At 38.2% G+C, this 27,867-nt stretch overlaps 1 protein-coding gene across 5 annotated transcripts; it reads left to right on the forward strand.

Annotated features, from left to right (window-relative positions):
- The first annotated feature begins 903 nt into the window (after positions 1-903).
- On the forward strand, positions 904-27,288 carry RLIM (ring finger protein, LIM domain interacting). Of its 5 annotated transcripts, XM_047715341.1 has the most exons (6): positions 904-1,109; positions 2,920-2,983; positions 7,996-8,041; positions 17,758-17,950; positions 18,860-18,943; positions 20,212-27,288. In XM_047715341.1, the coding sequence occupies exons 4-6, from the start codon at positions 17,782-17,784 to the stop codon at positions 21,855-21,857; spliced, it is 1,899 nt and encodes a 632-aa protein (XP_047571297.1). In that variant the 5' UTR covers positions 904-1,109; positions 2,920-2,983; positions 7,996-8,041; positions 17,758-17,781; the 3' UTR covers positions 21,858-27,288. The 5 variants fall into 5 exon arrangements, with proteins under 5 accessions (XP_047571297.1, XP_047571296.1, XP_047571295.1 ...); XM_047715340.1 differs by lacking the exon at positions 7,996-8,041; XM_047715342.1 differs by lacking the exons at positions 904-1,109; positions 7,996-8,041 and adding an exon at positions 2,071-2,089.
- The last annotated feature ends 579 nt before the right edge of the window (positions 27,289-27,867 follow it).

The following is a 27,867-nucleotide window of genomic DNA, read 5'->3' on the forward strand; positions in this document are numbered from 1 at the left end:
AAAACACTCTAAAAACTTGGGTAAGGTTGTTTTTCTAAATCGACTGCGAAAACCGGTGTTGGACGCTGTGTGGCTGGTTTCCTAACTTCCTTCAGGCATTACCATCTAAGAAAGGCCTTCTGTAACTGTCCTTTTACAATTTCCAATGTTATCAGATTTTCCCACCCTTTTACAATCATCGACCCTTTTCAAGTGTTTCAGAAAATTACCATCTCAGAGAGGCCATCTCTGACCACTCTTCAAAATCGTAATTCCCGTTTGCCCCCACCAGGCACTCTCCCACCCCACCCTCTTTCCTCTGCTTTTTCTCCCTAGTATTTATCACCAGATATATACATATATATAGTAATTACTGTCCCCTCTCCCGAGTATGAAGAACCATGAGAAGATAGAATATAAAGAACCATGAGAACTGGGATTTTGGTCCGTTTTAATTTCCGCAGCATTCCCAACATCTTCAATACTTGACATACAGTTGGCACTCAATAAATTTGTTGAATAAAAGGTAAGATGCTGTACGAACTAGTCTGAATTAAGCGTGTGAATCGACGTCAGGTTGGACTAATACCGCATTTCGCGCTCTCTGAAAAAGGCTTCAAGCAGTAAGGCGGTGACAGTCTTCAGTTTCCAGAACCGGGAAAACTCAGGTTCCCACAGTGCCCAGGATGCGAATTTCTCGCCACCGTTCAAAATGGCGGAGGAGGGTGGGGCCTGTCACATGGTGGGCGTCACAGCCGCGCTCCTTTTCCAGACCGCGGTCCGCCTTGCCGCGTCGTCTGCTGCCCCCTTCTTCCTCCCGCCGAGCCTTTTCGAGGAATCGCCTGGGATTGGTTAATAGGCTGGGAGTGGGGCTTCGGGGCCGGAACGCCGCATCATCACTTCCTGTTGTGGGCAGTCGTTTCCTGTCGCTGCTTGGTAACAATGGGGAAGATAATGGCTGCCTGAGCAACGTCTCCGAGCAGGCGCTGGGCTAGAGGCGGGTCTCCACCAGCGACTCATCGGAGGCGGGCTTGAGAGCAGCGGCAGGGGAGGCGCGCAGGAGCCTCGGCGGCGGCGGCGGCGGCAGCGGCGGCCGAACCGACAGAGTCGGACCCGACACCCAAAACCGAGTAAGTGAAGCCTTGGGAAATCCTCTTGAGAAATGGATGGAGAGCGAGGGGAAGACAGCGGCGCCGCAGCTGCCGCGTTCTCTCAAAATGGCCTGAGTGTCGTGTCGTGGCGGACGCTCAGTACCGCCTCCGGACCCCAGGCGCTGATTGCTGCGGGGGGCTCCGTGGCGTAGTCACCGCTGCCATTTTAGTTGGGTGTATAGTCACAGTCTCTTGAAGAAGGGAAGGAGGTGGGTAGTACTTCCTCTCCGTGGCGGTGCGAGCTAAAGCCGGGGCGCTCCACAGCCTTAAGAATTTGAGGGAGGCGATTTTTGAGTGTTGGCCTCAGGCGTGAGAATCTTTGATCGTCTCAGGTTTTTCTCTTGGGTTCTCTGGAGGCTTCCCTCGCTTCCCCATCCCCCTTTTATATGGCGGGCTTGGGTTTGGGAAAAGGGGAAAAAATCAGGTTGCTCTAAGTCAGATGCTGGGAACTCTTGGACCCTTAGATTTCCCAGGATTTGCAAAACCCCATTTTGAGCTCTTCTGCTGGGCACTATAAATTAGGCGCCCCCTGGGGCCACGATGACATCTTCCCTGAGGATCTGGGGCAACTGTGGTTTACTCCCTTACTCGAGTAACCCTGGCGTATCCTTTGCCAGATATCACTGCAAGGAGCCCCCGAAAAGACAGGGGAAAGCCATTGCGTGCTTGTTGTTTTTCCCTGGGTAAGGGTGGGAATTGGGCCAAATGATTTTCAACTTAATTTCCGTTTAATCCAGCAACAACCCAACCCCCCCCCCCGCCCCCAAGAAAAGCCTAAGGGTCTCGGCTTCTGCGGGCGGTACCTGCCACGTACGCCATAGCTTTAGTAACTAGTATTAACCGGTTGGGCTTCTGCTTCCTGAATACTCAGTCCCTTTTTGCCTTATGCTGATTAATTTCAAGATGGAGGAGACAGCCACGTTCCTTCCTTAGACAGTTTCCCCATACTTATTCCACAGGTTAGTCCGGGAATCTGAGGCCTAGCGGTCCTGTTATTTAGGTCATTATTTTCGTTTGGGGGCAAGAGGAAGCATTTATATCAGGTTGTCATCCACCATTTGCAAGGTCCCACAATAATTTTTTGGTGCAAATAAAGAGCCCGCATTTCCTGAATCAGAATTAACTGCAGTCGCTTTAGATGATTGAAGGGAGGAAGAAATAAATGTACTACTAGTCGTTTCTACTACTAGAATCACTTACTTGATTCTTCTAAATTAAAGACACAATTACTCATATCGTCCTATTAGGTACATTATGTCCATCCTGGATAACTTGAGACCAGGCAGGCACAATTATTGCCCCCCCAAAATCAGCTTTCTAGATTATAAAAATAAAGTACCCAGGAAAACCAATCCAAATAATTTTTAAACTATGGTTTTAGGAGACTGTTAAACTGAAAAATATTTCATTCTTTAGCTCTAATGTCCTAGTGATCTTCTCATACTTTAGCTCCTGCCATAGGCTACTGTAATGTGCCAGATAAGTCCTTGAAAGTAACTATCAGAATCTGAAAATATTACTGGTCTGATAAGGAAAGGCCTATTTTAAGCAAGCTTATATTAAAAGGTAGATTGGCTTTCAGCCTTTAAAGGAAATCTTACATCTTACACAAGATTGCTGGTTTCCTCTGACCTCCATCTCCCCAAATATCCTAATAGTAATATTAAATTAGGTTGGGTTATGGGGTGTGTAACTTAAAATATATAGGATGTTTTTTAGGATGTGTCTATTTCATAGAAAATGTGTATCTTATGAAAGAGGAAGAATAATGGATTCTTTTTTTTTCTAGAGCAGAGAGTGAAGAAAACTAAAATCCAGTTTATTGTATTACAATACTATGTCATAACAGTCAGGTAATTTATTTTTTGTTGCGTCTCCTGATGATTTTTGTGTAGAATGCATGTTTAAAAATATTTATTCTGTTTTGCAGGCCCTGTAATTGGATGGGCTTATTTGATACATGTTTGTTGGTGTTGGGCATTCTTCATAATAAGAGTGGGTATTTTTTATTGGGATTCAAAGGATAGTGTGTCTGAATAGCTGGAACTCCACTAGTGTTTTATCTGTGAATTTTCCCTTTCTAAAATAATATATGAAATTTACCAGTACGTGTATAGAACAGAAAGAACAAAATGGAAATTTGCTGCCCTAAGTCATTGTTGGGGTGGGATAGGTCTAAATAAATAGCATTTAAATGTTCATTGAATAACTAAATGAATATCAGTAGAACATCTTGCAGGAATATAATCTTACATTATTTTGTTTGGTGTTCATTTTTTTCCTTCAAGATCCAGAAAGTCATAATTGATAAAAAATACTCTGATATTCACTCTTTTCATCGTCATCATTGTTATGGTAACCACATGATTTACTGCCTTAGCCAGGATGCTTTTAAGAGCAAAAGGGACATTATTAATAGTTATGCCTGGACAACAGGTGCAAACCTAGACTGCCCCAAGCAAACTGGGATGGAGTTAGTTAGCCTAAATTCAAAGCTAACTTGTAATGAATGCTTATGTTCTGTGTCCTGTGCTTCACTTGCATGACTTTGTAATCCTCACAGCAAAGCCCCATGAGGATATTAACTATTTTACAGAGTTAACTGAGACTCAAAAGAGGTTAAGCAATTTGTCCTCAATTAAATAGCTAATAAGTGGTAGAGCCCCCATTTTAACCCAGATGTCTCTGATGCTGAAGTCACTAAACTTTAATGCCTCTAGACTTAATTGCTCTCTAATTAGATTGGAGATGGAAAGAAAATAAAGGTTGCAGTAAAAAAATCTACAGGTTATGTCGTATCAAAAACTTTTGTTCCCACTTAAAGAGAATCTGGTTTATGATGCAGGAGAGACTTTTTTTTTAGCAATTACACTCTTCCCTTTTTTATGTCATGGCTTCTGTTTCAGCTATTACTGCTTGTGATATTATTTGACACACTTAATTTAAAAGCACACATGGTTTTAAGAAATAGCTTAATGAAGTGATATCTAGAAATGTTAGGCTGGTTGGATATATTCGTTGAGGTTAGTGAACATGTTGTAGGGACTTAGATAATACAGTAGGTCAAATGGGACATTTGTATCTATGGATACAATATCCATATTGATATGATACTGTATCTATGGAATTAAAATGTGTATATTACTTTCTGCATAGCCCTAGTAGATTGCAAAATAGAGCAAATCACTCACCAGCCTCTTCTGTCTTGATTTACCATAGAGTGGGTAACAAATTAGAAAGTGAAAAGTCCTTTCTCAGATCCAGACCAGCAAGGTGCTAGAATTTTGGGCCACTGCCTAGGATATGTTTTGTTTTCTTTGTAAGTCTACTTCCTTATCATCTCTGTATAACACAGAGATTTCCAAAACCTTATGGCCCATCAATTTAAAAAAATACCAATTTACATAATCCATTGAAGTTTTGATAACCAGCTTAAGAAAGTATTCTGTGTCTGTTTTTTCCTTCGTTGTTTTTTGCCACCCTTGAATATGGAAATTTCCAGATAATCAAACAGTTCATTTTTCCAGTCATCAATTGAAATTTTTTAAAATATGAAAATCTTGGCAGTTTTGAATAGTTCAGGCATATGCTTGTGAACTTGTGATTTTGTTTCTGAAATACATAGTGGATCTTTTTGTTGTAGATTTTCTGACCCAGGACTTTAATTTCATCAGTCCTAATAGTACCTACATACATGTAAGACAAATATTTATAGACAGTTTGTGGTGTGTATGTATATTTATAGACCTTGTGCAGTAATTTCACGACTACAGATTGAGGTGCTCTTAGAGGTTTGCATGGTGATGAACAAGTTACTTTGCAGCGGGGAGGAGATTTTTGTATTCAATGTTTTAAACTTTCTTTAGAATGAAAAATGGTCTCTTTCCTCTTACTCTCCACTTAACTGTAGGGAAAAAGAAGTTAACTCTTAATTATAATTTTCATTTTTTTATTGACCAAAGTTCCTGTTAGTGTCAATTACATCTAAGGTGACCATATTAATTTATCCATGCTGGAATGCTTTTGAGAGTGAAAGAGGGCCGTATTAATAATTACTGTGGGACAACAGGTGTAGATTGCTACTCTTCTGGACAAACTGGGGACATATGGTCATTTTTGTCATCATTTCTGTAGGAACACTGGTTCAGGAAGCACAGTTGTCAGCATGTTTGGTTCTGTAACACAAAATTGTTTTCCTCAAATAACATAAGTCATTTGTGTAGATAGTATTTTCTTTTTTGGTCAGGGGATTTTAATTTTAAAAATTTGCTTCACTTACTAAAAAGTTAATATTTGATGGAGAGCTCATGTTCTTAAGATACTACCTTACCAAAATTGCCAGTAATCAGTGACTTACATTAATAACTTTCTTCATAAACACATGAACATTTTGGGTTTTTCAGTCATTTTTTGACTTCTTGGGAATAATGAGAAGGCACAGTCGAGTTTGTGTGGATAAGACCAAGGTCTAATTTAGTAATGTAGCTCAATAATAAAAAGAACATGAAACGGGTATTCGAAGATTAAATTTACTGTCTAAAGTACTTGCGTGAATAGAAATGTCATCACAATGATTTCCTTTTTTAATTAACTTGTCCCTGTGAACTGGCACCATTTGGTTTGATCTCTGTCCTCTGATTTGTTGACATTCGTATTAATAATCTTTCGATTTAACTGTTTCTGAGGATTGTAACAGAACTGTTTGTGAGCTGCAAGTCAGTAGACTTCCTGCCAAGAGATTAGACACATGAGGGACATTTCTGAATCCTTTTTTTTATCTTGCTGTTCTTTTCAAGTGGTAGCGGTAGAAGAATATAAATGAGGCTAAAGTAACACTGCCATGCAGATAATGTTTTATAATTTTGTATTGCTGTGATAGTATCAACAGTAGTAGAGGTCTTGGTAGCATCCTCTGACAGGCCAATATTGGAAATAATCAACAAATTGTGTGGGTGGTGACAGGTATCATGCAGTAGGTAAAGGCAGTGAAATAAACATCAACCCTGTCATGTTTTTTAGAGAGGGATGCTTTATATTTGTTTTGAAAAATGTAAGATAGTCACAAAAGGGAGATAGAAGTGCGTAAGTGAAATGGTGGTGAGAAAAGCGCAGCTTTTTAAGCTTACATCCTAGTTATTCATGTTGTTTCTTTAGTTTTATTTTTGACTTATTACTGTAATGTGACCTGGGTTATATTTTATTCATAGTCCAGATTCATAGAACTGGAAGGTACCTTATGGATGGTTTTATTCCAGTGCTCTTAATATTGATGATGATCCTGAGGCACACGAGGTTAAGTGAATTGGCCAAATTTACATAGCTGGTTAATGTTACAGCCAAGACTAGAACCCAGTACCACCTCTATATTTTCCTTTTCACAGAACTAAATTCCACCTCTTTTACTTTTATCCTTTTACTGATAGGATAAAAAAAGCTGTTTGGTTATTAATCATTTTTTATTTGTTACAAATGCTAATAAAATCTTAAACGTTTTTTTTTTTTTTTTTTTTTAAGAATTTTATTTTATTTTATTTTTTTTAAGATTTTATTTATTTATTTGAGAGAGAGACAGTGAGAGAGAGCGTGAGGAGAAGGTCAGAGGGAGAAGCAGACTCCCCATGGAGCTGGGAGCCCGATGTGGGACTCGATCCCGGGACTCCGGGATCATGACCTGAGCCGAAGGCAGTCGTCCAACCAACTGAGCCACCCAGGCGTCCCTTAATTAAACGTTTTGCATGTGAAGAATTCTCAATACTTTTTGGTGACTACATACACAATGGTACTTTATATTCTGACCTCAAATTCAGTGGTTCTTTGTGATTTGACTTTTTTAAAAACTGCATGAGGTATTTTTCATTTTGGCAGTGGTATTATTGAGCTTTAGTGACAAGGATTGCATGTCATTAGTTTTCATTTATTCTCTGAGGTTCTTCATGAAGCTCTGTTGCAAGCAGAATGATACTTGTTCTTTTTCAGTATGACACATTTTTATTTTGATACTATGATTTTTTTTAATTAGCCTGTTGTGCGTTAGAACATTATTGAGTTTTAGAGCTTGTATGAACACAAAAGATAAAAATGCTCAAGCTGCTTTGGTAGTTGATATTAGGTTACCTTGATTCCTCCCTCCCACTATACCTTTTTGTTTTTAAGAAGAGATTATTTATTCCAGACTTAATAGATGGGGCTTATTATTAAACAGATAGTCACACAAACATTTCATAAAAAATAAATTTCATAATTTATTTTTATAAAGTCTTTTAACAGTATATTTTGGTGCCTTCAGTCGTCTTCATTGGGTACTGTGATGCAGTATGCAGTATGTCTGTTGAGTATAGTATGTGTGTACTTAGCACCATGTCTCCTGACCCATTAGTATTGGACCATGTTTTGTTTTGTTTTTTTAAGAATTTATTTATTTGTCAAAGATAGAGCACAAGTTGGGGAGCAGCAGACAGAGGGAAAAGCAGACTCCCCACTGACCAAGGAACCCAATGCAGGGCTTGATCCCAGAACCCTTTTTACCCTAATATAACAACATTTACATTTTTTAAAGTTTGGAGTACATGGTTGAAGAGAGTTAATGGAATACTTATAACAGTGGTCAGAAACATAGTAAGCTGCATAACTTATACTAATATATGGTAATGACTGTAGAAGAAATGGGGATCACTAACAATTCTTTAATCAAGGTGAATAAAATCTGTCTTAAATTCCCTGATTACAGAATAAACCCCAGGCTTGGTTTTCTTGCTGGCTTGTCCTCCTAGAGTTGAATTTACCTGACACAGTCACACATTCATTGGCCAAACGAGTAGTTTTGGAAATGACTGGCAAAATTTGTAATTTGGCTGCTCGTTTCCAGGAATGGATTTGGATATATTGGCACACAGTACTCTGAAAGAAATAAGGTTAGTAAAGTATGCTATTTTTTGTTTTTAAAACACAAATACTAAAACTTGACTTACTTTAAAATAAGTCCTGCTTGGTTCATACTGCTTATAAAAGGTGCTTTGTTGTTTTAGAAGTTTTCATACCCAGAGTGAACATGGTATAAAAATCTCATAGTGAGGTTGATTACTTTAGACATGCCTATTGGGATTGAAGGGATGTGTTTTAAAGTCTGTAGTTTTGGAATATTATGGGGAGGCAGTTGTTCATATGTGAAAAGTTGACTGGATTTGGAATTAGGAGACCTGGATTTAATTACTGGCTCTTTCCGCTTACTAGCCACATGGTCTTTGGTAAATCAGTTTTTCTTCCTATACATCTGTTAGGTGCAAAATTGAGGTGATGTTCCTACTTCACAGGATTGTTGTGAGGATTAAATGGAATATAAGTGGAAGTGCTATATGAATATATGGTGATGGGTATTGCTTATAACTAGGGAAAGACCTAAGTGATTTAACAATTACATATTCTCTTAAATTGTTTTATTGGTAAGCTTTTCATAGGCATATTTAAGTTTAAAAGTGGCTGATGCTAATCATACATGTAATCCAGAATTTCTGACTTACACACATGAATATTATACCTGAGAGTAAGATAACTAAGTAGATTTAAGATTCTCTCTTTTATGATGATAGAAGGAGCCCAGGAGTGTGGGAGTCCTTCTTTCCTTTTACTAGTTAAACTGGAAATGTATTACAGTGTCCACCATAGAGTAGACTCTAGAGACACATTTTGGTAACATAATTCTTTATTAAAGTTTGACACCAGAATGGAAAGAGTTCTGTATTTGATCATTTGAACTATGGTGTCCTGGCATCTTTGGCATGCTGTAGCCATTAAAATGTTCATTTTCACTCACCAGTGTGATATTACATCTACCAGGGGCTGAACTTGTGATTTAGAGTTACTGTATTTTTTTTCATTTTGTGCCACTTAGATAATAAGACCAAGTTCAGGGGTGGGGATAGGGGGTTGTCTGTGTGTAAAATTATTTTACAAGGCATTTGAAAGCATTGTTTAACATTCTGGTTTTCCTTCCCCCCCCCCCCCCCCCCCCCCCCGCCAAAATGTAATTACTTCTAGTCCCGGGGAACTCTGCACGTGTTACAGCCATAACTCACCCCTTAAGTGTCCCCAAAGGGTAGAGGTAGAGCACTTGTCAGTGCTGAAATCTCTTGACCCCCATTCCCAGCCTAGGGGAAATGCAGAGTAAGGCAGAAAGGAAGCACATATAGGGGAGCAAATCAGATTTTTCTCTCCCTGTCCCCTAATCAACCACAAAAAAACCAAACTGTTTTTTTAATGGAAACCTATACCTTAGCAAAATATTGTGTGTTCTGTTTAATGAAGCCTTGCTGGTCTGTTCACAGTTTTGAAATAAGTATGTTGCAGGGATGTCATGTGGGGAAATTCTTTCCCTTGATTTTCTCTGGTATGTAAGTATGAGAGGGGGGAAAGGGTAGCAGGATGTGATTGTGTAAGTAATAGTAATTTGGACAATCGTGTTACTTTGTGAGTGTGTCTCATTGTTAAAAATGTTGAATTGGAAGATAAAATTAAACGAAGATAGAAATTCTTCTTGCATGCAATCAACTAACCTCTAAGCTCATCAGGCAAGAGCTATTTAGGATTCAGTGGTTCCTAAAATCACAGTGTCAGTAGGGTTTTGAATAGAGGTATAGTGTTTTTTTTTTTAATCTCTATTTAACATATAGGAAGTGATAGAAATTCTAAAAGGTCAGGAATGGGTCTTGAAGATTGGTGAGCATAGGAAAGAATCATCTATTCCATGTGTATTTGTAGAGTATTCAACATTATTTTATTTTTTAAAAACTTAAAGAGGATGTAGAAGTTGTTGGTTTATAGGTTGTGAACAGTATATTGGGAACACATTGAAATTCTTTCCATGTGTGTGATTTCTCTACCTTTTAGTTGTTTTCAAAACTGTAAGGTAGAGATGTCGCTGATATAACTGTGGAACTGAACTTTTGATTTTCTTTAATTTTAACCAAGTTAAATGAAAACTGAAGCAGTGTATATTTTCTCATTAAATACAACTTTGTTGTTTTGATAGGACTACATTTTACTTTAACCATTGAAAATTTAGTATCCAACTTGAGATGTGCTGTGAATATAAAATACACATTTCAAAGATTCAGTGTTTTAAAAAAAGAAAATAAAACCTCTTGAGTTTTTTTATATTGATAACATGTCAAAATGATACTTTGGTTATGTTGGGTAAATAAGATTCATATTATTTCAAAAATAAAAAAGACCACGTAAGGCACAAAGTGCCACTCTTAGTGGCACAAACCCTATGTGAAGAGGTGGATGAAAAAGTTGCCATCTGAGCTAGTAATAGCTTCTTAGGAGGTAATATTTCATTGAAACTTAAAGGGTGAGTGAAATGGGGAGAGACTAAGAAGGGGCTGAGGGAACAGGGTTTGTAGAAGTGTGAAGGTAGTAAATGACCAAGTGTGTTGGAGGGTGGGGATGGAACAACTTAAGTGGATTGGTCTTGTCAAAGTGTTACAGCAAAATTGTGGTGCTGGAATATATAGCTTAAATAGGATCCTAGGCTCAGAGTAGAAAACCAAGAGACTTTCCCATCCTTAATGACATTTTAGTCCAAAGGGTCTTTTGGTTCAAACTCCTACCTAATAAGGAATCTCCTCTTAATATCCAGCCTGTGCTTGAATATTTCCAGGGAATGGGTAGTTTGCTTGCTTCAGGAGGCTGGTGGCATCTCCAGTTTTGGACAGTTTAATTGTTAACCCATAGGATTAGAAGAATTATCTGCTTCCATAGTTCTTCAACTAGTGGCCCTAGTTTGATTCTGTGGTTCTGCTTTCTTTCATGTTATTACTCTAAATATTTGACATTCATAATTGTGCCCATTTTTTGGCTTGTCTTCAGGCTAGACATCTCCAGGTAATTCAGCATTTCCTTTATGGTGTTACCTGGCTTATCATCTTGGTGACTCTAGATCTGAACAACAGGTTGCAGTGGGTCTGTTACTATTTTTATTTGAACACTGTGGCCTGTGAAAGCAGTATGGGTCTTTGTTAGGTTCCTTAGCCAGGTCAAACAGGCTTTTTATTGAGCTTTTTGTTAACTAAAAACCTTCAGGTCTTCATGTGAACTGCCTTTGTCACATGAGTAGGTTTTCCCCTTACTCTGTACTCTTAAGATGGGTTATTTCAGCCTGATAATTCTTCATAAAGTGTTCGGGATAGCGTATTTACCATCTTTTTGTTGATTTCAGCTCATCCTCACAATCCACTGAGAATTCAGAATATTATTTGTCATATGCATACATCTTCATTACTAACACCCAGCTTTAAATTGCTGAGATTCGGTTAGCATGTCTGACATGGCTCTCTTTTAAATGCTAAAGACAAGACTGTTTGCAGGTTAACATTGCTCTATAATCTTTGAGGGTGGTATTTGACATCTGTGAATCTGTTAAACTGTATTGTCTTCAGACTCTGCTACTCAGCTGTGATTCTAGGACCAGCCACCCTTGGAGGATTATTTAAAATGCAGGTTCTCAGGCCCCATCTCAAATATACTGAATCAGAATCTGCATTTTAACAAGATTTCCAGTTGATTCGTTTGTATGCTGAAGTTAGAGAAACGCTGATCTAGCCTCCATTTCTCTGTGACATTTAAGGATATATAATCTCACACTCTACAGAAATCAGGCCAGACTAGTCAGCAGTGTTATCATCACATGTCCCTGTCAAAGAGGTTCTCAACCCTAATTGCCCAACAGAATTACCTGTGGAATTTTTTTTTAAAGGTGTCATTTTTTTAAGGTTTTATTTTATTTATTTTTTTTAAAGATTTTTATTTATTTATTTGACAGACAGAGATTACAAGTAGGCAGAGGAGATAGGCAGAGAGAGAGGAGGAAGCAGGCTCCCCATCGAGCAGAGAGCCCGATGTGGGGCTCGATCCCAGGACCCTGGGACCATGACCTGAGCCGAAGGCAGAGGCTTTAATCCACTGAGCCACCCAGGTGCCCCTTATTTTATTTATTTAACAGAGACCACAAGTAGGCAGAGAGGGAGGGAAGCAGGCTCCCTGCTGAGCGGAGAGCCCTATGTGGGGCTTGATTCCAGGACCCTGGGATCATGACCTGAGCTGAAGGCAGAGGCTTTAACCCACTGAGCCACCCAGGTGCCCCACCTGTGGAACTTTTAAAAAATACTGCCGTCTGGCCAACCCCAGAGGTTTTCCTGGTGACTCTAATGTGTAAGCCAAGGTTGAGAACCGTCCCTCTGTCAAGTAGATGAGATTAATTTGGCAGTGAACCCCACTTCTGATGAATACATTTTCTTCTACATGTTTGCAGTATATCTGATAGTCTGTTGCAGAACTTCCCGAGGTTTATTGTTAGATTTTGCTGTGCTACAGTTTATAGACTTCGCTTTATTTGAACATTTGATCATTTCTAAAATCTAGTATTTTTAGCATCGCTCCTGTACTCTGATTTCTCAGAGGTTATCATTAGAAGTTTTGCAGTTTGGGGTCTTGATTCTCTCTTTGAGAAGTTTGTTTTTCCTCTCTTTGCAGTTGAAAGGTGATTTCTCTCATTAAATAAAATGGAAACAAAATTGAAATTGAGTGCCTCTACTTTTCATCTTCTGTTAGTATACTATTTCCACCCCCCCACATTCAAGACAAGACCCCTTTCTGATTTCAGATTTCTTTTCTTTCTTTCTTTCCTTTTATTGTTATATTTTTCAAAGCCATTTTTAAAATCTCCCATATTTTTGCAAGTTTCTGTTCCACGTGGGCTTTAACCTCCTTGACACTGTTCTTAAGACTTTGTGCCATTCTTAAAACAGTACTTAGTATGTATGTTTTCTGTTATCTTTGGCTCATGTCCTTCAAATGTCAGCACTTAACAGACATTTTTGTCTTCTTTGAAGATTTATGTTTTGAAAGCCTTTCAACCCTATGGAGTTGTACTTTTTTATAAATTATTTTTAGGGCACCTGGGTGGCTCAGTTGGTTAAGTGTCCAGCTCTTGATTTCGGCTCAGGTCATGGACTCAGGATCATGAGATGGAGCCTGCTTAAGATTCTTTCTCTCCCTCTCTCCCTTTCCCCCCAACCCATGCTTGCTCTCTCTCAAAAAATTATGATTTATTTTTAGAACTATTTACTGATCATTCACAAGCGGACATTGTCCTTTCATGTTGTTAACTTTCACAATATTAAGTGCTTCAGAATATTAGCAAATGTTACTGGTGCTTTTATTTGGTATGCAAAATTATGGCTGTAGTTTCTTTTTCCTTTGAGCTTTTCTGTATTTTAAGTTAGCTGCTTACTGTTCCCAATACCAAATTGTATTCCCTAGCTACATATGGAAAGTTTGGCTTCCTTTGTTTGTTTTCATTTCCTGGCCTATATAACTTCAAGCTGTTGATTTCCAATTTTCTTAAACTTTCAGGTTATAAAAAGCCAGACAGAGAAGCTTCTTTGTCTTTTGTTTTTTCACTATCTGAAAGAGGGTTTGTTTTTATTTTTCCCTTTAGTTGAATTAGGAATATCCAGATACTTTATGTGTTGTGTGTGGGATTAAATCTTAGTATCAATATAGATTACCTCTTTCACAAATCAGATTTTCGTATGTTCATGGACTTAACTTTTATTTTTTCCAGTGTGAACTTAAGGTCAGTCTGGGGTTGGAAGGAAAAGAACTAGAGGATGGAAGTTTTTGTTTGGAGTCTTATTTTAGATTGCTTACTACCACTGTTTATCACTGGAGTGGTTAATTGAGAGTAATAGAAAAGCCCAGGTAGTGATTTGTTCTTTTGCTTTGCTGATTAAAAAGCAAAATTGAGCATATTACATAGTTATTTAGATAGGGAGAGAAGCCCAAATTTCTGCAAAAGTTTTTCTTGATTAAACTTGAAAGGTAATAGTAATAATAATGGATTAGTGTTTTTGTAATACAGGTCTAATAACACAAAGAATGGCATTCTTTTTGGAGGGATAACATTTTGAGTAATTAGGGCTAAATGTAGTACTCATTAAAATGATTGGCAGATATTCATTCATCTAGTGTTACTGACTTGAAGTGAGATTTTCCATATTTCGTTTTTTATAATGTCTTCACACATATAGGGACAAGAAAACCTTGGAGATACTGCAGGTTCAGTTCCAGACTAACATAATCAAGCAAATATTACAACACAAGTCAAATGAATTTTTTGGTTTCCGAGAGCATGTAAAAGCTACGTTTACGCTGTACTGTAGTCTGTTAAGTGTGCAGTAGCATTATGCCTAAAAAACAATGCATAGCTTAATTTAAAAATGCTTTATTGCTAAAAAGTGCTAACCATCCCCTGAGTTTTCAGTGAGCGGTAATCTTTGCTGGTAGAGTTCCTTGCCTCGACATTGGCTGCATCTTCTATATCAGCACTTGCCCTTTCACCTTGCATTTCTTTGTTGTGGAGATGACGTCTTTCTTTAAACCTCATGAACCAACCTTCAGACTTTTCTTGTGCAGCCTCCTTGTCTCTCAGCCTTCGTAGAGTTGAGGAGAGTTAGGGCCTTGCTCTGGATTAGGCTTTGGCTTAAGGGAATGTTGGAGCTGGCTCGATCTTTTGTCCAGATGACTAAAACTTCTCCGTATCAGCAAAAAGGCTGTTGAAGTTTATTACCATTCATCTATTCACTGGAGTGAATTTTAATTTTCATTTCCTTCAAGAACTTTTCCTTTGCATCCACAATTTGCCTGTTTGGCACAAGAGGCCTAGCTTATGGCTTATCATGGCTTTTAACATGGCTTCCTCACTAAGCTTGATCATTTCTAGGTTTTGTTTTAAAGTGAGAGCTGTGTGACTTTTCATTTGTACACTTAAAGGCCATTGTAGGCTTATTAATTGGCCTAATTTCAGTATTGTGTCTCAGGGAATAGGGAAGCCCAAGAAAACGGGGAGAGTCGGGGGAACAGGTGGTTGATGGTGTAGTCAAAACACACACATTTATCTGTTAACTTTGCTGTCCTGTATTGGTATGGTGCATTGCACCCCAAAACAATTCCAACATTAAAGATTGCTGATCACAGATCACCATAACAAATATAATAATGATGAAAAGTTGGAAATACTTCAAGAATTAACCAAAATGGGAGGCAGAGATAGGAAGTGAGCTAATGCTGCTAAAGAAATAGCACCAACAGGGACGCCTGGGTGGCTCAGTGGATTAAGCCTCTGCCTTCAGCTCAGGTCATGATCTCAGGGTCCTGGGATCGAGTCCCGCATCGGGCTCTCTGCTTGGCAGGGAGCCTGCTTCCTCCTCTCTGTCTCTCTGCCTGCCTCTCTTCCTGCTTGTGATCTCTGTCAAATAAATAAATAAAATAAAATCTAAAAAAAAAAAAAAAAAGAAATAGCACCAACAGACTTGCTCCATGCCAGGTTGTCACAAACCTTTCAATTTATTAAAAAAACAGTATCTGTGAAGTGCAACAAAACACAGTATGCCTATATTGCTGTCTAATCAATCCACAAGCATAAATTAATGAAGCATATTTATCCCTTAGAGAAGGCATTTATAGAATTCATTTGATACTTACCTTTTAGCATATCATTACACAGCAGAGTTGCCTGTCACTTTCAAGTTGAAGGTTAGGTGGAAGCTCTTCAGATGGACGGTTAAATGGATTTTTTTTTAAAGATTTTATTTTTTTATTTGACAGACAGAGATCACAAGTAGGCAGAGAAGCAGATGGAGAGAGAGGAGGAAGCAGGCTCCCTGCTGAGCAGAGAGCCCGATGTGGGATTCGATCCCAGGACCCTGAGATCATGACCTGAGCTGAAGGCAGAGGCTTAACCCACTGAGCCACCCAGGCTCCCCCGGTTAAATGGATTTTGAAATAAGGAAGTGTTCTTTGTACTTGCAATGAGGTCCAAAAAAGTCCTTCTGGAACTGTAATTCTTGCTTAGAAAATAAATCTGCTACAAATTTGTATGGGAACAGAGCTCTCATTTCTTTGATAGCATAAGAAGTGCATGAAGCATCTTGTTTGACATTATGATTCCAGTGTCAGTTGTTGCTGAAATGATTTTAGTCAGTTTTGCATGTCAGCACTGTTAACAAGTAGTGGGGCAAGTTAGGATATTCAGCTTCTTTTTCTGACAAAAAATTCAGAGAGCTGGTGATGGTAAAGTTCACACTAATGAAGTTCACCATTAACACTGCTGGTTCAGCAATATAATAGATTCAAATAGTTTCTACAGGCTACCTGCTGATGCATAATATAAGAATACCCATAGACTCAAAGCACTTTACATTTTCACAGGCTTCAGAAATTTGTCCAACTTGTCTTTTCTGCTCTACACATACATGTACCACTATTTCAGTTGTAATACATCTTAGCAGATTCCACTTCAAACTGTGGTTAGTGTTTTCTCAACTTTGTCAAAATATTACCTGTAGTTGCTCCAAGCAGACTATTTGTAGAGGCTACCTCTGTAGTTACTTCAAACTACTTGAGTAATAAACACTTGACTCCTTGAATAAACAACTGAAAAGTATCAATTACATTTGTCGACTCATCAAGGCCCAAGAAAAACCACTCAATCATTTGCTGTCTCATTTTTCAATTGATTATGACATCTGAGTATCCTTGAATTTTTGAGCAACTCTACTCCCCAAAAAGCTAATAATCTTAAACATCTTTGGACACATTTCTCTAGCTTCCGAAATCAAGCATAGTTTAATTAATTCACCATCAATAATACAGCCTTTTTTGCTTAGCTAACAAATAAGCCACTTGGAGGCTTACTATGGTTGAAGCCTTGTTTTTTATTCTTGTGAGAAAATATTTGGTGATGAGATATTTAGTTTTGAATTTTCCAGTTTTTCAGACTACAGCTTTAGCTGTGAGTTGGGAACATGGTGATGAATGCTTGGTCTGATAGTATGAACGTGTATTTTCTTTTAGCACAGTTAAGTAGTGCCATTGCATAATGAATTCAGTTTGTTCATCTCACAACAAAATAACCCATACCCTCCTATGCCTTTGAGGGTGACATTTGAAGTGCACTTTCACTTCATTTGAAATGAGAACGCATTGGTGATTTCTTAAAATGTCACAGTATGGTGATATGCATGGCACTTGAAATGCTGTCAGGTTGCATCACTGCAGCTTAGAAGGCACAGATCATCACCAGAGCAAAGCAGCGGGAGGGCCACATTCAGTCTCTCACATCTACTTGGCTCTGCCATTGAGGCAGAACAGCAGTCACAGACAATATGTAAGTGAAGCTGTATGACTGTATTGTAATAAAACTTGGTGAACACTGAAATTTGAATTTCATGTACTTTTTAGACATCACAAAACATCATCTCCCTTTTGTTAAAAAAAAAAACACAAAAAGCAATCTTTAAAAGTGTAAAAAAATCACTCTTAGATCTCAAGGAAAATATAGGCACCGGGGCTGATTTTGGCCCATGATCCATAGCTTGCTAATTCCTGACCTCCTTTTTTCCTAACATAACAGGGCTTTTTCAGGAGTTTTTCTTCTATGAAATTTTATTCATATGGGGTCTTAAAATTCACATCTTGACCTGCATTCTGGATTTTCACATAATTAAAAGTGTTCTACAGAACACATGCTAACTTTTGTTTTCAAGATTCATCTCCTTTCTCCTTTTAGATTATTTTCCACTTGTTCATCAAGATGGAAAGCTCAGATTCTAACGATAAAGGAAGTGGTGATCAGTCTGCAGCACAGCGCAGAAGTCAGATGGACCGATTGGATCGGGAAGAAGCTTTCTATCAATTTGTAAATAACCTGAGTGAAGAAGATTATAGACTTATGAGGGATAACAATTTGCTAGGCACCCCAGGTATGCGATGTGTAAAGATTTATATATGTAAATTGCTGGTCTTTTTTTTTTTTAACTTGTTTTAAAAATCTGTCTCTTCAGCCTTTATGAAGTGTCATTTTAATACAGGGGATGCCGAATGACATTTATTGCTGTACTTATTGCCTCATTCTGTTCACTCCTATTTGGAATTATCCTATATGACATCTTTTAGTTATGATTTACATTATGAATTTATAGTGAGCTGACTGAAAAAGTGGAACTGAACAATATTTTTGTTTTAACTAGCTTCATTTAATTTACTAGAGATAAATTTAAATGTGGAAGAGCTAATGAGAATGTAGATTCCTAGGACAACCTTTTTTTTGGGGCGGGGGGTCATCTCTGATTCCCAGATTATGTTCCAGTTGTAGTCCTCCAAAGCTGTCCTTGGGTAAATTTGTCAATTCAGAACTTTGTGTTTGGTTATTCTCTTTTGCCCAGTTAGGTCTCATTTGAACCTAATTAAAATTCATCATCTCTGGTGCTCCTCATTTCTGTTTAATTCTAACCTTTGCGTTATTATTTAAATTTTGAAAGGTAAGGTGTTAGCATGACTTTTAGAAGAGGGAGTGCGTTTTTAGCCAACAATACCAGACTTGAATCAGAATGCCTGAGTCGGTATTCTGGCCCTGCCATTTATTAATACAGCAGTCTCTCACTTAGTCTCCGTTTCCTTGTTTTAAAATGCAGATGATATCTACCTCCCAGAGTTTCAGTTTGAAAGAATGAGAAATCGCATGCAAAAGCATTAAGTGAACTGGAAAGAAACTTGCATAAATTGCCATGTCATGCCCCCAAAGAAATAAATTTTACCCACGTTCCTACTCTTTTTGGTTTTCATCTCCGTTTTTATTTGTAATTTGGCACACATTTCTAAACTATTTTCAGGTGAAAGTACTGAGGAAGAGTTGCTGAGAAGACTACAACAAATTAAAGAGGGCCCACCACCACAAAACTCAGATGAAAACAGAGGTATATTTTGCCTTGGGGGGTGGGTAGAGGATGGAACAGATAAGGAACTCCAGGAAAGGTCAGCTGAAGATTATCCAGAAACAGCACGGATTAATTTAGTACTAAGGAACTGTAAACAGAAAGGGAACTGGCATTTTCTTGGTATTTGGTGAGAATGTCAACATGTTTTTTTTTTTTCTGCTTCACCTTTGGGTTTGTATTTAATTGAGACATAGTGAGAAATGGCCTATTTAAATGTGCTGGTTATTTTCTTGATTTTGCACCTCTGCTGAAATTTCCTCCTACCTGCCAAATTACTTCTTCCTTACAAACATGCGCATTCTCCACCAGCGGAAAGAAATGCTGTATTCTCCAACCTGGTGGCTCTCAATGGGTTATATGCCCACCCCACCCCCGCCCAGGAGACGCTGGCAATGTCTGGAGACATTTTTGGCTATTGTCACAGCTCAGGGTTTGCTATGAGCATCTAGTGGGTGGAGGTCAGGGATCCTGACAAACATCCTAACATCCTAAAATTCACAGCAGCACAGCCCCCACAACAGAGAATTATCTGGCTCAAAATGGAAATAGCGCCACTGTTGAGAAACCCTGCTATTAATTTTAAGTAGGATTGTAGGGAATTTGACTGTCTGACATAGAGGTTATAATAACAGTTTGGTTCTGGAGCATGCCATTATATGCACCATGCTAGGTTCAGACTATTCATTTTTTATCTGGTTTCCAATTTCATGTTAATTTAAAATCTTGGTAATACGAAGATTTCCTGAAATACTTTGGAACCAGTAGACCCTGTTTATATTTTTGCAGTGGCTGCAGTAGTCAGTCTTGTATTTTAAAAGTCCTGTATTATCAAAGACACTTAAGTCAAGATCCTAGAGGAAATGTTGTAGACTAACAAAAATGCGAAAAAATGTGACTTGAACAAAAATGCTAGCCCTGTACCCTAACTAATGTTTACCTTGTTTGGTTAATGTTTTGACAGTGGACTGAAAAATGTCTTCTGACAGTCCACGGTGGTCTCCTAGGCTCTGTATATGATAAAGTTCTGAAAATAGACTTCCTCCAGAATACCTTTTAAAAAAACTTTCTCTGAATTTCTCTAGGATTAGCTTGCTTTTTCAAAGTGAAATTGAAACCTTCCTGCCTTTACTTGCAAATATGTGTAGTGTAGTTCACAAAAGTCTTTAAATGTGAGGTCTGTTCAGAATCTTTGCTGTTTTTTAACACAGTTTCAGAGCACTGTTACATGATTGTCCTAATTTTAGTAGTTCCTTTTTCTCCCTCTCCCCTCCCTGTTTTAAAAACAGGTGGAGACTCTTCAGATGATGTGTCCAATGGTGACTCTATAATAGACTGGCTTAACTCCGTCAGACAAACTGGAAATACAACAAGAAGTGGTCAAAGAGGAAACCAATCTTGGAGAGCAGTGAGCCGGACTAATCCAAACAGTGGTGATTTCAGATTCAGTTTAGAGATCAACGTTAACCGTAATAATGGGAGCCAAAATCCAGAGAATGAAAATGAACCATCTGCAAGACGTTCTGGTGGAGAAAATACAGACAACAGCAGCCAAAGGCAAGTGGAAAATCCACGATCTGAATCAACATCTGCAAGGCCATCTAGATCAGAACGAAATTCAACTGAGGCATTAACGGGAGAAGTCGCACCTACCAGAGGTCAGAGAAGGGCAAGAAGCAGGAGCCCAGACCATCGGAGAACCCGAGCGAGAGCTGAAAGAAGTAGGTCACCTCTGCATCCAATGAGTGAAATTCCACGGAGATCTCATCATAGTATCTCATCTCAGACTTTTGAGCATCCTTTGGTAAATGAGACTGAGGGAAGTTCTAGAACCCGACACCATGTGACATTGAGACAGCAAATAAGTGGACCTGATTTGCTAAGTAGAGGTCTTTTTGCAGCTTCTGGAACAAGAAATGCCTCACAAGGAGCAGGTTCTTCAGACACAACCAGCAGTGGTGAATCTGCAGGATCAGGACAGAGACCTCCAACCATAGTCCTTGATCTGCAAGTAAGAAGAGTTCGTCCTGGAGAATACCGGCAGAGAGATAGCATAGCTAGCAGAACTCGGTCAAGGTCTCAGACGCCAAACAATACTGTCACTTATGAAAGTGAACGAGGAGGTTTTAGGCGTACATTTTCACGTTCCGAACGGGCAGGTGTGAGAACCTATGTCAGTACCATCAGAATTCCAATTCGTAGAATCTTAAATACTGGTTTAAGTGAGACTACATCTGTTGCAATTCAGACCATGTTAAGGCAGATAATGACAGGTTTTGGTGAGTTAAGCTACTTTATGTACAGCGATAGTGATTCCGAGCCCAGTGGCTCAGTCTCAAGTCGAAATGTGGAAAGGGCAGAGTCACGGAATGGAAGAGGGGGTTCTGGTGGTAGTAGCAGTTCTGGTTCCAGTTCCAGTTCCAGTTCAAGTTCCAGTTCCAGTTCCAGTCCTAGTTCCAGTTCCAGTGGTGAAAGTTCAGAGACTAGCTCAGAGGTGTTTGAAGGCAGTAATGAAGGAAGCTCATCATCAGGCTCATCAGGTGCCAGACGAGAGGGTCGACACAGGGCCCCGGTAACATTTGATGAAAGTGGCTCTTTGCCCTTCCTTAGTCTGGCTCAGTTTTTCCTCTTAAATGAGGATGATGATGACCAACCTAGAGGACTCACCAAAGAACAGATTGACAACTTGGCAATGAGAAGTTTTGGTGAAAACGATGCATTAAAAACCTGTAGTGTTTGCATTACAGAATACACTGAAGGCAACAAACTTCGTAAACTACCTTGTTCCCATGAGTACCATGTCCACTGCATCGATCGCTGGTTGTCTGAGAATTCTACCTGTCCTATTTGTCGCAGAGCAGTGTTAGCTTCTGGTAACAGAGAAAGCGTTGTGTAATTAAGTTCTGAACTCTCAGCTATGTAGCTGGTATAGTGATGGGCAAACAGGAATCACTTGCTTTCTGCCCACTTTTTGAGTGGTGCTTAAATGTAAAGTAGCAACCTGAATTGAGTCATTGCTTTCTGAGTGAATCATTGTCCTTTTTCCAGTTTCTGTTCCAGAATAAAAGGAAATATTTAAAAAGCAATGTTTTAGGACATAAAAATCTGATTTCAGTACCAGTAATTGATATTACTGATGATTTGTCATATATGCTTATCAGTTTCTCCTTTGTTATCTTTAAAGATCTGCCTTAGCAATGGCTCTTTATCCATTTCACGTTGATCTTTAACATTTCCCACACCATAGGAGAGGGGCAAAGGAAACTGCCAGTTTAGACTAAGTTACAGTACATGTTTCATAAGTGATTGCTTAAAGCTATACCATTCCCAGTTATTAGTTGGCACAAATTCAGCTAAATGCTGAATATCATTTGTTCACCTTTCAGATGAGGTGATATTGGACATCAGTGTAAATAACACTAAGGTTAGGATCTTCTAAGTGTATAACTGTCTCCTAAGCCCATCACTGTGGCACACTGTAGAGTGAGCTTATAGTTTAATTGAGATATTTATCTTGTGGAAATATTAAAAAGCCTATGCTTGTGTAAGTGAAAAATCACATTCATTTGTTTAAAAATGTAAAGCTATTTTGTAGAGGCTCAGTACTTTTCCAATGCACTGTTGTATTAATGCATTAAAAATTGTAAAGTACCATGCTTAGAAATGAAAAAAAAAACTGCTTTTTGTGAGCCAAGATAGTAAACACACACACACACACCCCAAAGTACAAAGCTGCTTTTCTAAGTGTGTAGATGTCAAGAGCAGAACATATCTAGTATTTAATGTATGTGAACAGCTACTGTGACATGCAAAGGAAAGGACAGTGTGCAGAATTGAGCTGCATTACCAATAGAAACTTGGTATTTTAACTTGGATTTAGGCAGGAAATGAAAGATGAGAGGAGTAAAGAAAACTGCTCTGAAGAATTTAAAATTTTTATGAAGACAGTAATCATACAGACGGGAACTGGTTTCATATGGTGAGGTCCTCGACACAGTATTCTGCTTGAGCTGATGAAGTAGATTAACAAATTTGGTAGTTTTGGTTAAAAACAAGAAACAAACCACTACCACCTAGCACAAGTTACATTGATGTTTTCACAAGTCTGCTCCTCAGAAAAGGAAAAAGGGAAGGTGGAGGAAAGAGACTATAAACCACTTTTAGCATAAGAATTGAAGTTGGTACAGATGTGTGTACTAATAGGAAAGTGTCAAATTTGCGTTCTTTTCGAGATTTGTCATTTAAGGTACCAGTGCACACTTGTTAATACTTCATTACTCTTAACACAGACCTAACATCTTACATTTAAAGGCCAATTGAAGAATTAAGGGATGTTCATCCTTTGTTGAAAATGAATCATGTTGGGTCATTTGAGATTCACATTTTAATTGTGCTGCCCATGTTTGAAGATGAGGCTACTGACTCACAATCTATGGGACATGCGTTTTGTGTTGTTTCCTTAGTTAATGAGATTAGGTTTGTGAAGAACCCCAGTGTACTCATGCTGAATTTCTCTTTTGAGGCCAGTTGGGGTTAGGATTTAGTCTGAATGTGGAGGACTTATTTATCTGGGAGAAGATAGTGGGCCCAAAGAGGAATTGCACATATCCTTGGTCTTTAAAGTGAAAACTAACCATGTATAGTCAGATACTATACAAAATAAACAGGTCTGCTTCAGGAATTATCTGGCTACCTTAACTGTTATCAACTTAACTGTAAAGGTTATTTCAAAGCTCATTCTTTCATGTTTTCCTCTGGCTTTCACTCCTACCTAAGTATCAAGGAGATTAACTTGTAAATATGGTAGTTGTTTACTAAGGATATGTACTGCTCTTGCAAGGAAATAATGTCCAAACAAAGCTTCACTTATTTTTTTTAATATAAGCAGATTTCACTGTTTATGGCGCTTATGTAATACATTTTATCTTTTTAAAAAAATTGTCCATGTTAAAGTCAGGATTCCTTTATATTTGTGAGCCTCCTTGTCTCCTTTCCTAAGGGTGTAATCTACGATTTTTCAGATCTGCAGGGTAGTCCTGATAGGCTAAAAACCCATTTTCCTCTTGGTATAAAACGTCCCATTATAAGGGTGTTCATTTTAAATAGTTGAAAAACAGCTGCAGCACATTCTAAGCATAAAAGAAAGTTATTGACAACAGGTACCTCCCTAACCTCCCAAGATGTATTACTCATTTGTGAAGTATTAAAGTAAGAGGTAATTCATGCAGAATGCTGGTTATGAATGTAGATATTGAAGCTATTCATAAACACTGGAAATAGGATTTTAAGTTTTTAGCCTTCAGTAGAATGCACATACTGGACATGTGCATGTGGACACCTTTTTCAATAGCACTCACTGATTCCCATTGGATTGTGTAGAATGGATACAAATATTTTAGTGGAATTTGCTACTTAATTTTTATTTTGTACGAGGTCCATGACTGTATTTATTAGTGTTGTGGACATTGAAGACAAGGTCATTCATAGGTGTCAGGTGTACAGTGGAGAGCAAGAGTCTTTTTTTTCCCCACCAGCATCCAAAACACCTATTCTCTTGAGGCAGCATTTTCTTGCAAAAGACTTTACATTTCATTTTGTATCTTTGCACTTTTTCTTTATTACAGAAAGGTTCTGTCTTGAAGACCTAGTTTGAACTTCATGCAGTTAATAGGAACAAGAAAAAACAATGTTGGGAAATTACATTGTTCAAAGCATAGGGAAAAATACTAAAAACTGAGTTTCCTTGAGTATTTCAGATATTTTTTAAAAATTAACTTACTGGTATGAAGCATTTGAGGTGTTATGTCCGTTTAACTCCAAGCAGCTGACAAGGTTGAGATTTATTAATATTAAGCAGAATTGAGCAAGTTAGGTTTAAAGTGTGCAGACTTTATAGCAACACTAGAAGATGAGCCATGTTCATTTGGAATATTTGCCCTAAAAAGAACACATTAGTTATACCTCAGTGGTGTTAATGGTTAATGAGGTGGGGATTGAGAGATCACATTAGTGTTGGAAGTGTAGGAAATTATCAGTTGTACAGTTAACAAAGTTTAGTACCGGGATTTTATATGTGTGGTGGTGTGTGTATGTCTACCTGTGCGCACAGGTACGCGCGCGCGCGCGCGCACACACACACACACACACACACACACACACACACACATATGATCTCTAAAAACATGATTGTTGAGTTTATCCAGACTTTAAGATTAGGAAACTGCTTAGCTGTGTTACCTCAAGTAATTTTTACCCCCCTTGGGAAAACATGTCCTTTCTGTGCCAAGTGTTCTCCTCATGTCAGTGTCTCAGATTGTATTTATGAAGGGTTTTCACTTAATATGTTTCTTTTTAATTTAACCACCTGCTTCCCAAATGTCCATGACTTGAAATGGGTCAAGCGTCAGTCATGACATTCAGTCGGTTCCCAAAATACCCATGTGATAGGGAGGTGAATGTTGGAAAATGCCTCTTAAAAGGCCGTTTTTACCGCTTGCTAGAATACAGTGGCACCTTGTGGTGGTTGTTAATACTTTTCTTTCAAAAATGGAGGGTATTCCCCTCCAACCCTTTTTATTCTCCTTTGTTCTTTTGTGAACACAAATTATTAGTGATTTGCCTTGGGTTTTTAAAGTTTTACCTTACTGGCTTCCCTATCAGATGTATTACCAATTTTAAGTACATAGAAGCCACATCTGCAGGGCACTTTTATTCTTTTCTTGTAAGACTGTGCTGATTGCTACTTTCTAAAGTATTCTGTACCTTAGTGATGCAAGAGATTGATAAGGCACATAGGAAGGTGTCGGGCATTTTTTTTTACCCTTAAGAATAGTAATTCTAAAATATGTTTAATACTCAATAACAGTGTTGTAATTCATGGAGTTAAATAGTAAATTACATGCTTTTGGAAAACATTCGGAAGTGTAAATCAACAAAAATAATATGCTTCATTTGGAAAGTTAAAAGTGCAGGGTCTGAGGAACAAGTATTTCATTTATTTTGAAATTGGGTTTTTAGTAAGCAACTAAGAAACAGCTATGAGTTGAGTACTTGCCCTTTAAAAGTTTTAGCATTTTGAATTTGAGTTCTTAACTGAAACATTTCTAAAATACTATAATATTCCCAGCAGCTGAGTGATCTCATTTGATTTAATAACTCCACTTTGTATTTAAAATACAGCACAGAATAGAGCTGTTATTGAAGTGTTCAAACTTTCAAGGGATAACAGTTTGTATCAGTTTTAGGATTATTTTCATTTCTCTATAGGTGTTTTCATTCGAATTTGAAGGAAACAAACACTCTCAAATACATTTACAGTGAGATAACTAGGTTTTGATTAGGATTTGTTTACTAAAGACCCACAGGCTGCTTTATAGTCACCTGGGTTGAATGATAACCTTAAATACGTGAAATGAAAGTGAACCCCACCATACCACTGTGCCTCGTTATTTCAGGGTTCCTCTCAGTTCCTGATCTTGCAGATTTATTCCAATACCAAGGTATGGTTGAACCAGCTGCCCAGCCTTAACTCTATTTAGTGCGCCTCTGCTAACATTCTTTTATCTGATTGATTTGTATGTGTTTTTACCGTCTGATGTTTGGATTTTTACCTCTTGTTAGCTCCATTTGTCCCTGGTGCTGCTTTTAAAGATATAGGGCCATGTGATCAGGTATCAAATTGAGTAGGTACGCAGTTGGCCTGGTTGTGTATCTGTGCCTGTTTTATCTTCTCCCAGGAAGAGCTGCTTTGGTATAGATGTTTACTTGGATTCATATATAAAGAACTGGGCAGCAGTCTTAGAAAGTTTTCTGAAGCCAAAAGAACCTGAAGGGGTTTGAAGGGGGGGTGGTAACAAAAGCTGCCTTTATGTCTTTGAACATGAAGCACATAAATGTATGTTCTGTAAAGACTAAAGTGATTGTTATACCAGGGCTTCCTGACCTCTGGGAGAGACTTTCAAAAAAGCAGAAAGGAGCACAAAGTGAAGTGAATTTGGTCGGCTTGCTTTATCTGGTTTCTCATTTTCTTTCAATTTAAATCTGAACATAACACCCTTCTCCAATATCTACCCAGAAGACTCCTGGTTGGGAAGCCCTGTATTAAATTTTGAGAATGTACCCAGTTTCCTTTTTTTTTTTTTTTTGTACAGTGCTTTATACCTGCTAAACATTAAATTGTTTAATGCAAAACAAGACCTTGAAAGGTCAGTAATATTAAAGCTGGTTTGATTATTAATAGTTATCTTTTAGGAAGAAGCTTTTTCCCTATGTAAGATGTCATACTGCAGATTTAAAATATAGACTATCAATAAAATGCATGAAGTGATCATTTGTGCTTGATCATCTCTCGGGTTTTTCTTTAAAAAGGGAATCTGATCTGATAAAGGTTCTGTTTCCTCCAACCAGTGTCAAATAGACTTGAGTTTTAGAATCAAGTGGAATTCTCATGCAACCTTGATTTTTTATTTCCTCACTGTGAGTTTGAGCAGATACTGGTTTATGGTATATAACCCTCATTTTATGTTGTATAGTTTAATGGCTTAATCTTCAAGTGGTAAAATAAAGATTAAGGTATATTCCAATACAAGAATCTTAGAAAGACTTATGTAAATGACATTTTAAGTAGGTGCATCTTTGCTGTTACTTGTATTTTCACCATTGCCCTGCCTACCCTCTTGCTTGACCTCTATAAATACAAAAACTTGTCTAGTTGTGCACGTGTGCTCATGTAGCTTTTGTTTTCCATCCCTATCTCCACCCTCTTATACGTGTTGCTTAAGCCACTAAGATGTCCTTATTTCATAAGTAGGTTGTCACATTCTGATAACCTGGGTGAGACTTCCCCCTGGTACTGGTATTAAGCCAATGGTGAATTTCATTAGTTTCATTTCCTCTGGTGCCCACTG

The sequence above is a fragment of the Lutra lutra genome, chromosome X (genome assembly GCF_902655055.1).
Source record: "Lutra lutra chromosome X, mLutLut1.2, whole genome shotgun sequence".
Taxonomy (NCBI): Eukaryota; Metazoa; Chordata; class Mammalia; order Carnivora; family Mustelidae; genus Lutra; species Lutra lutra.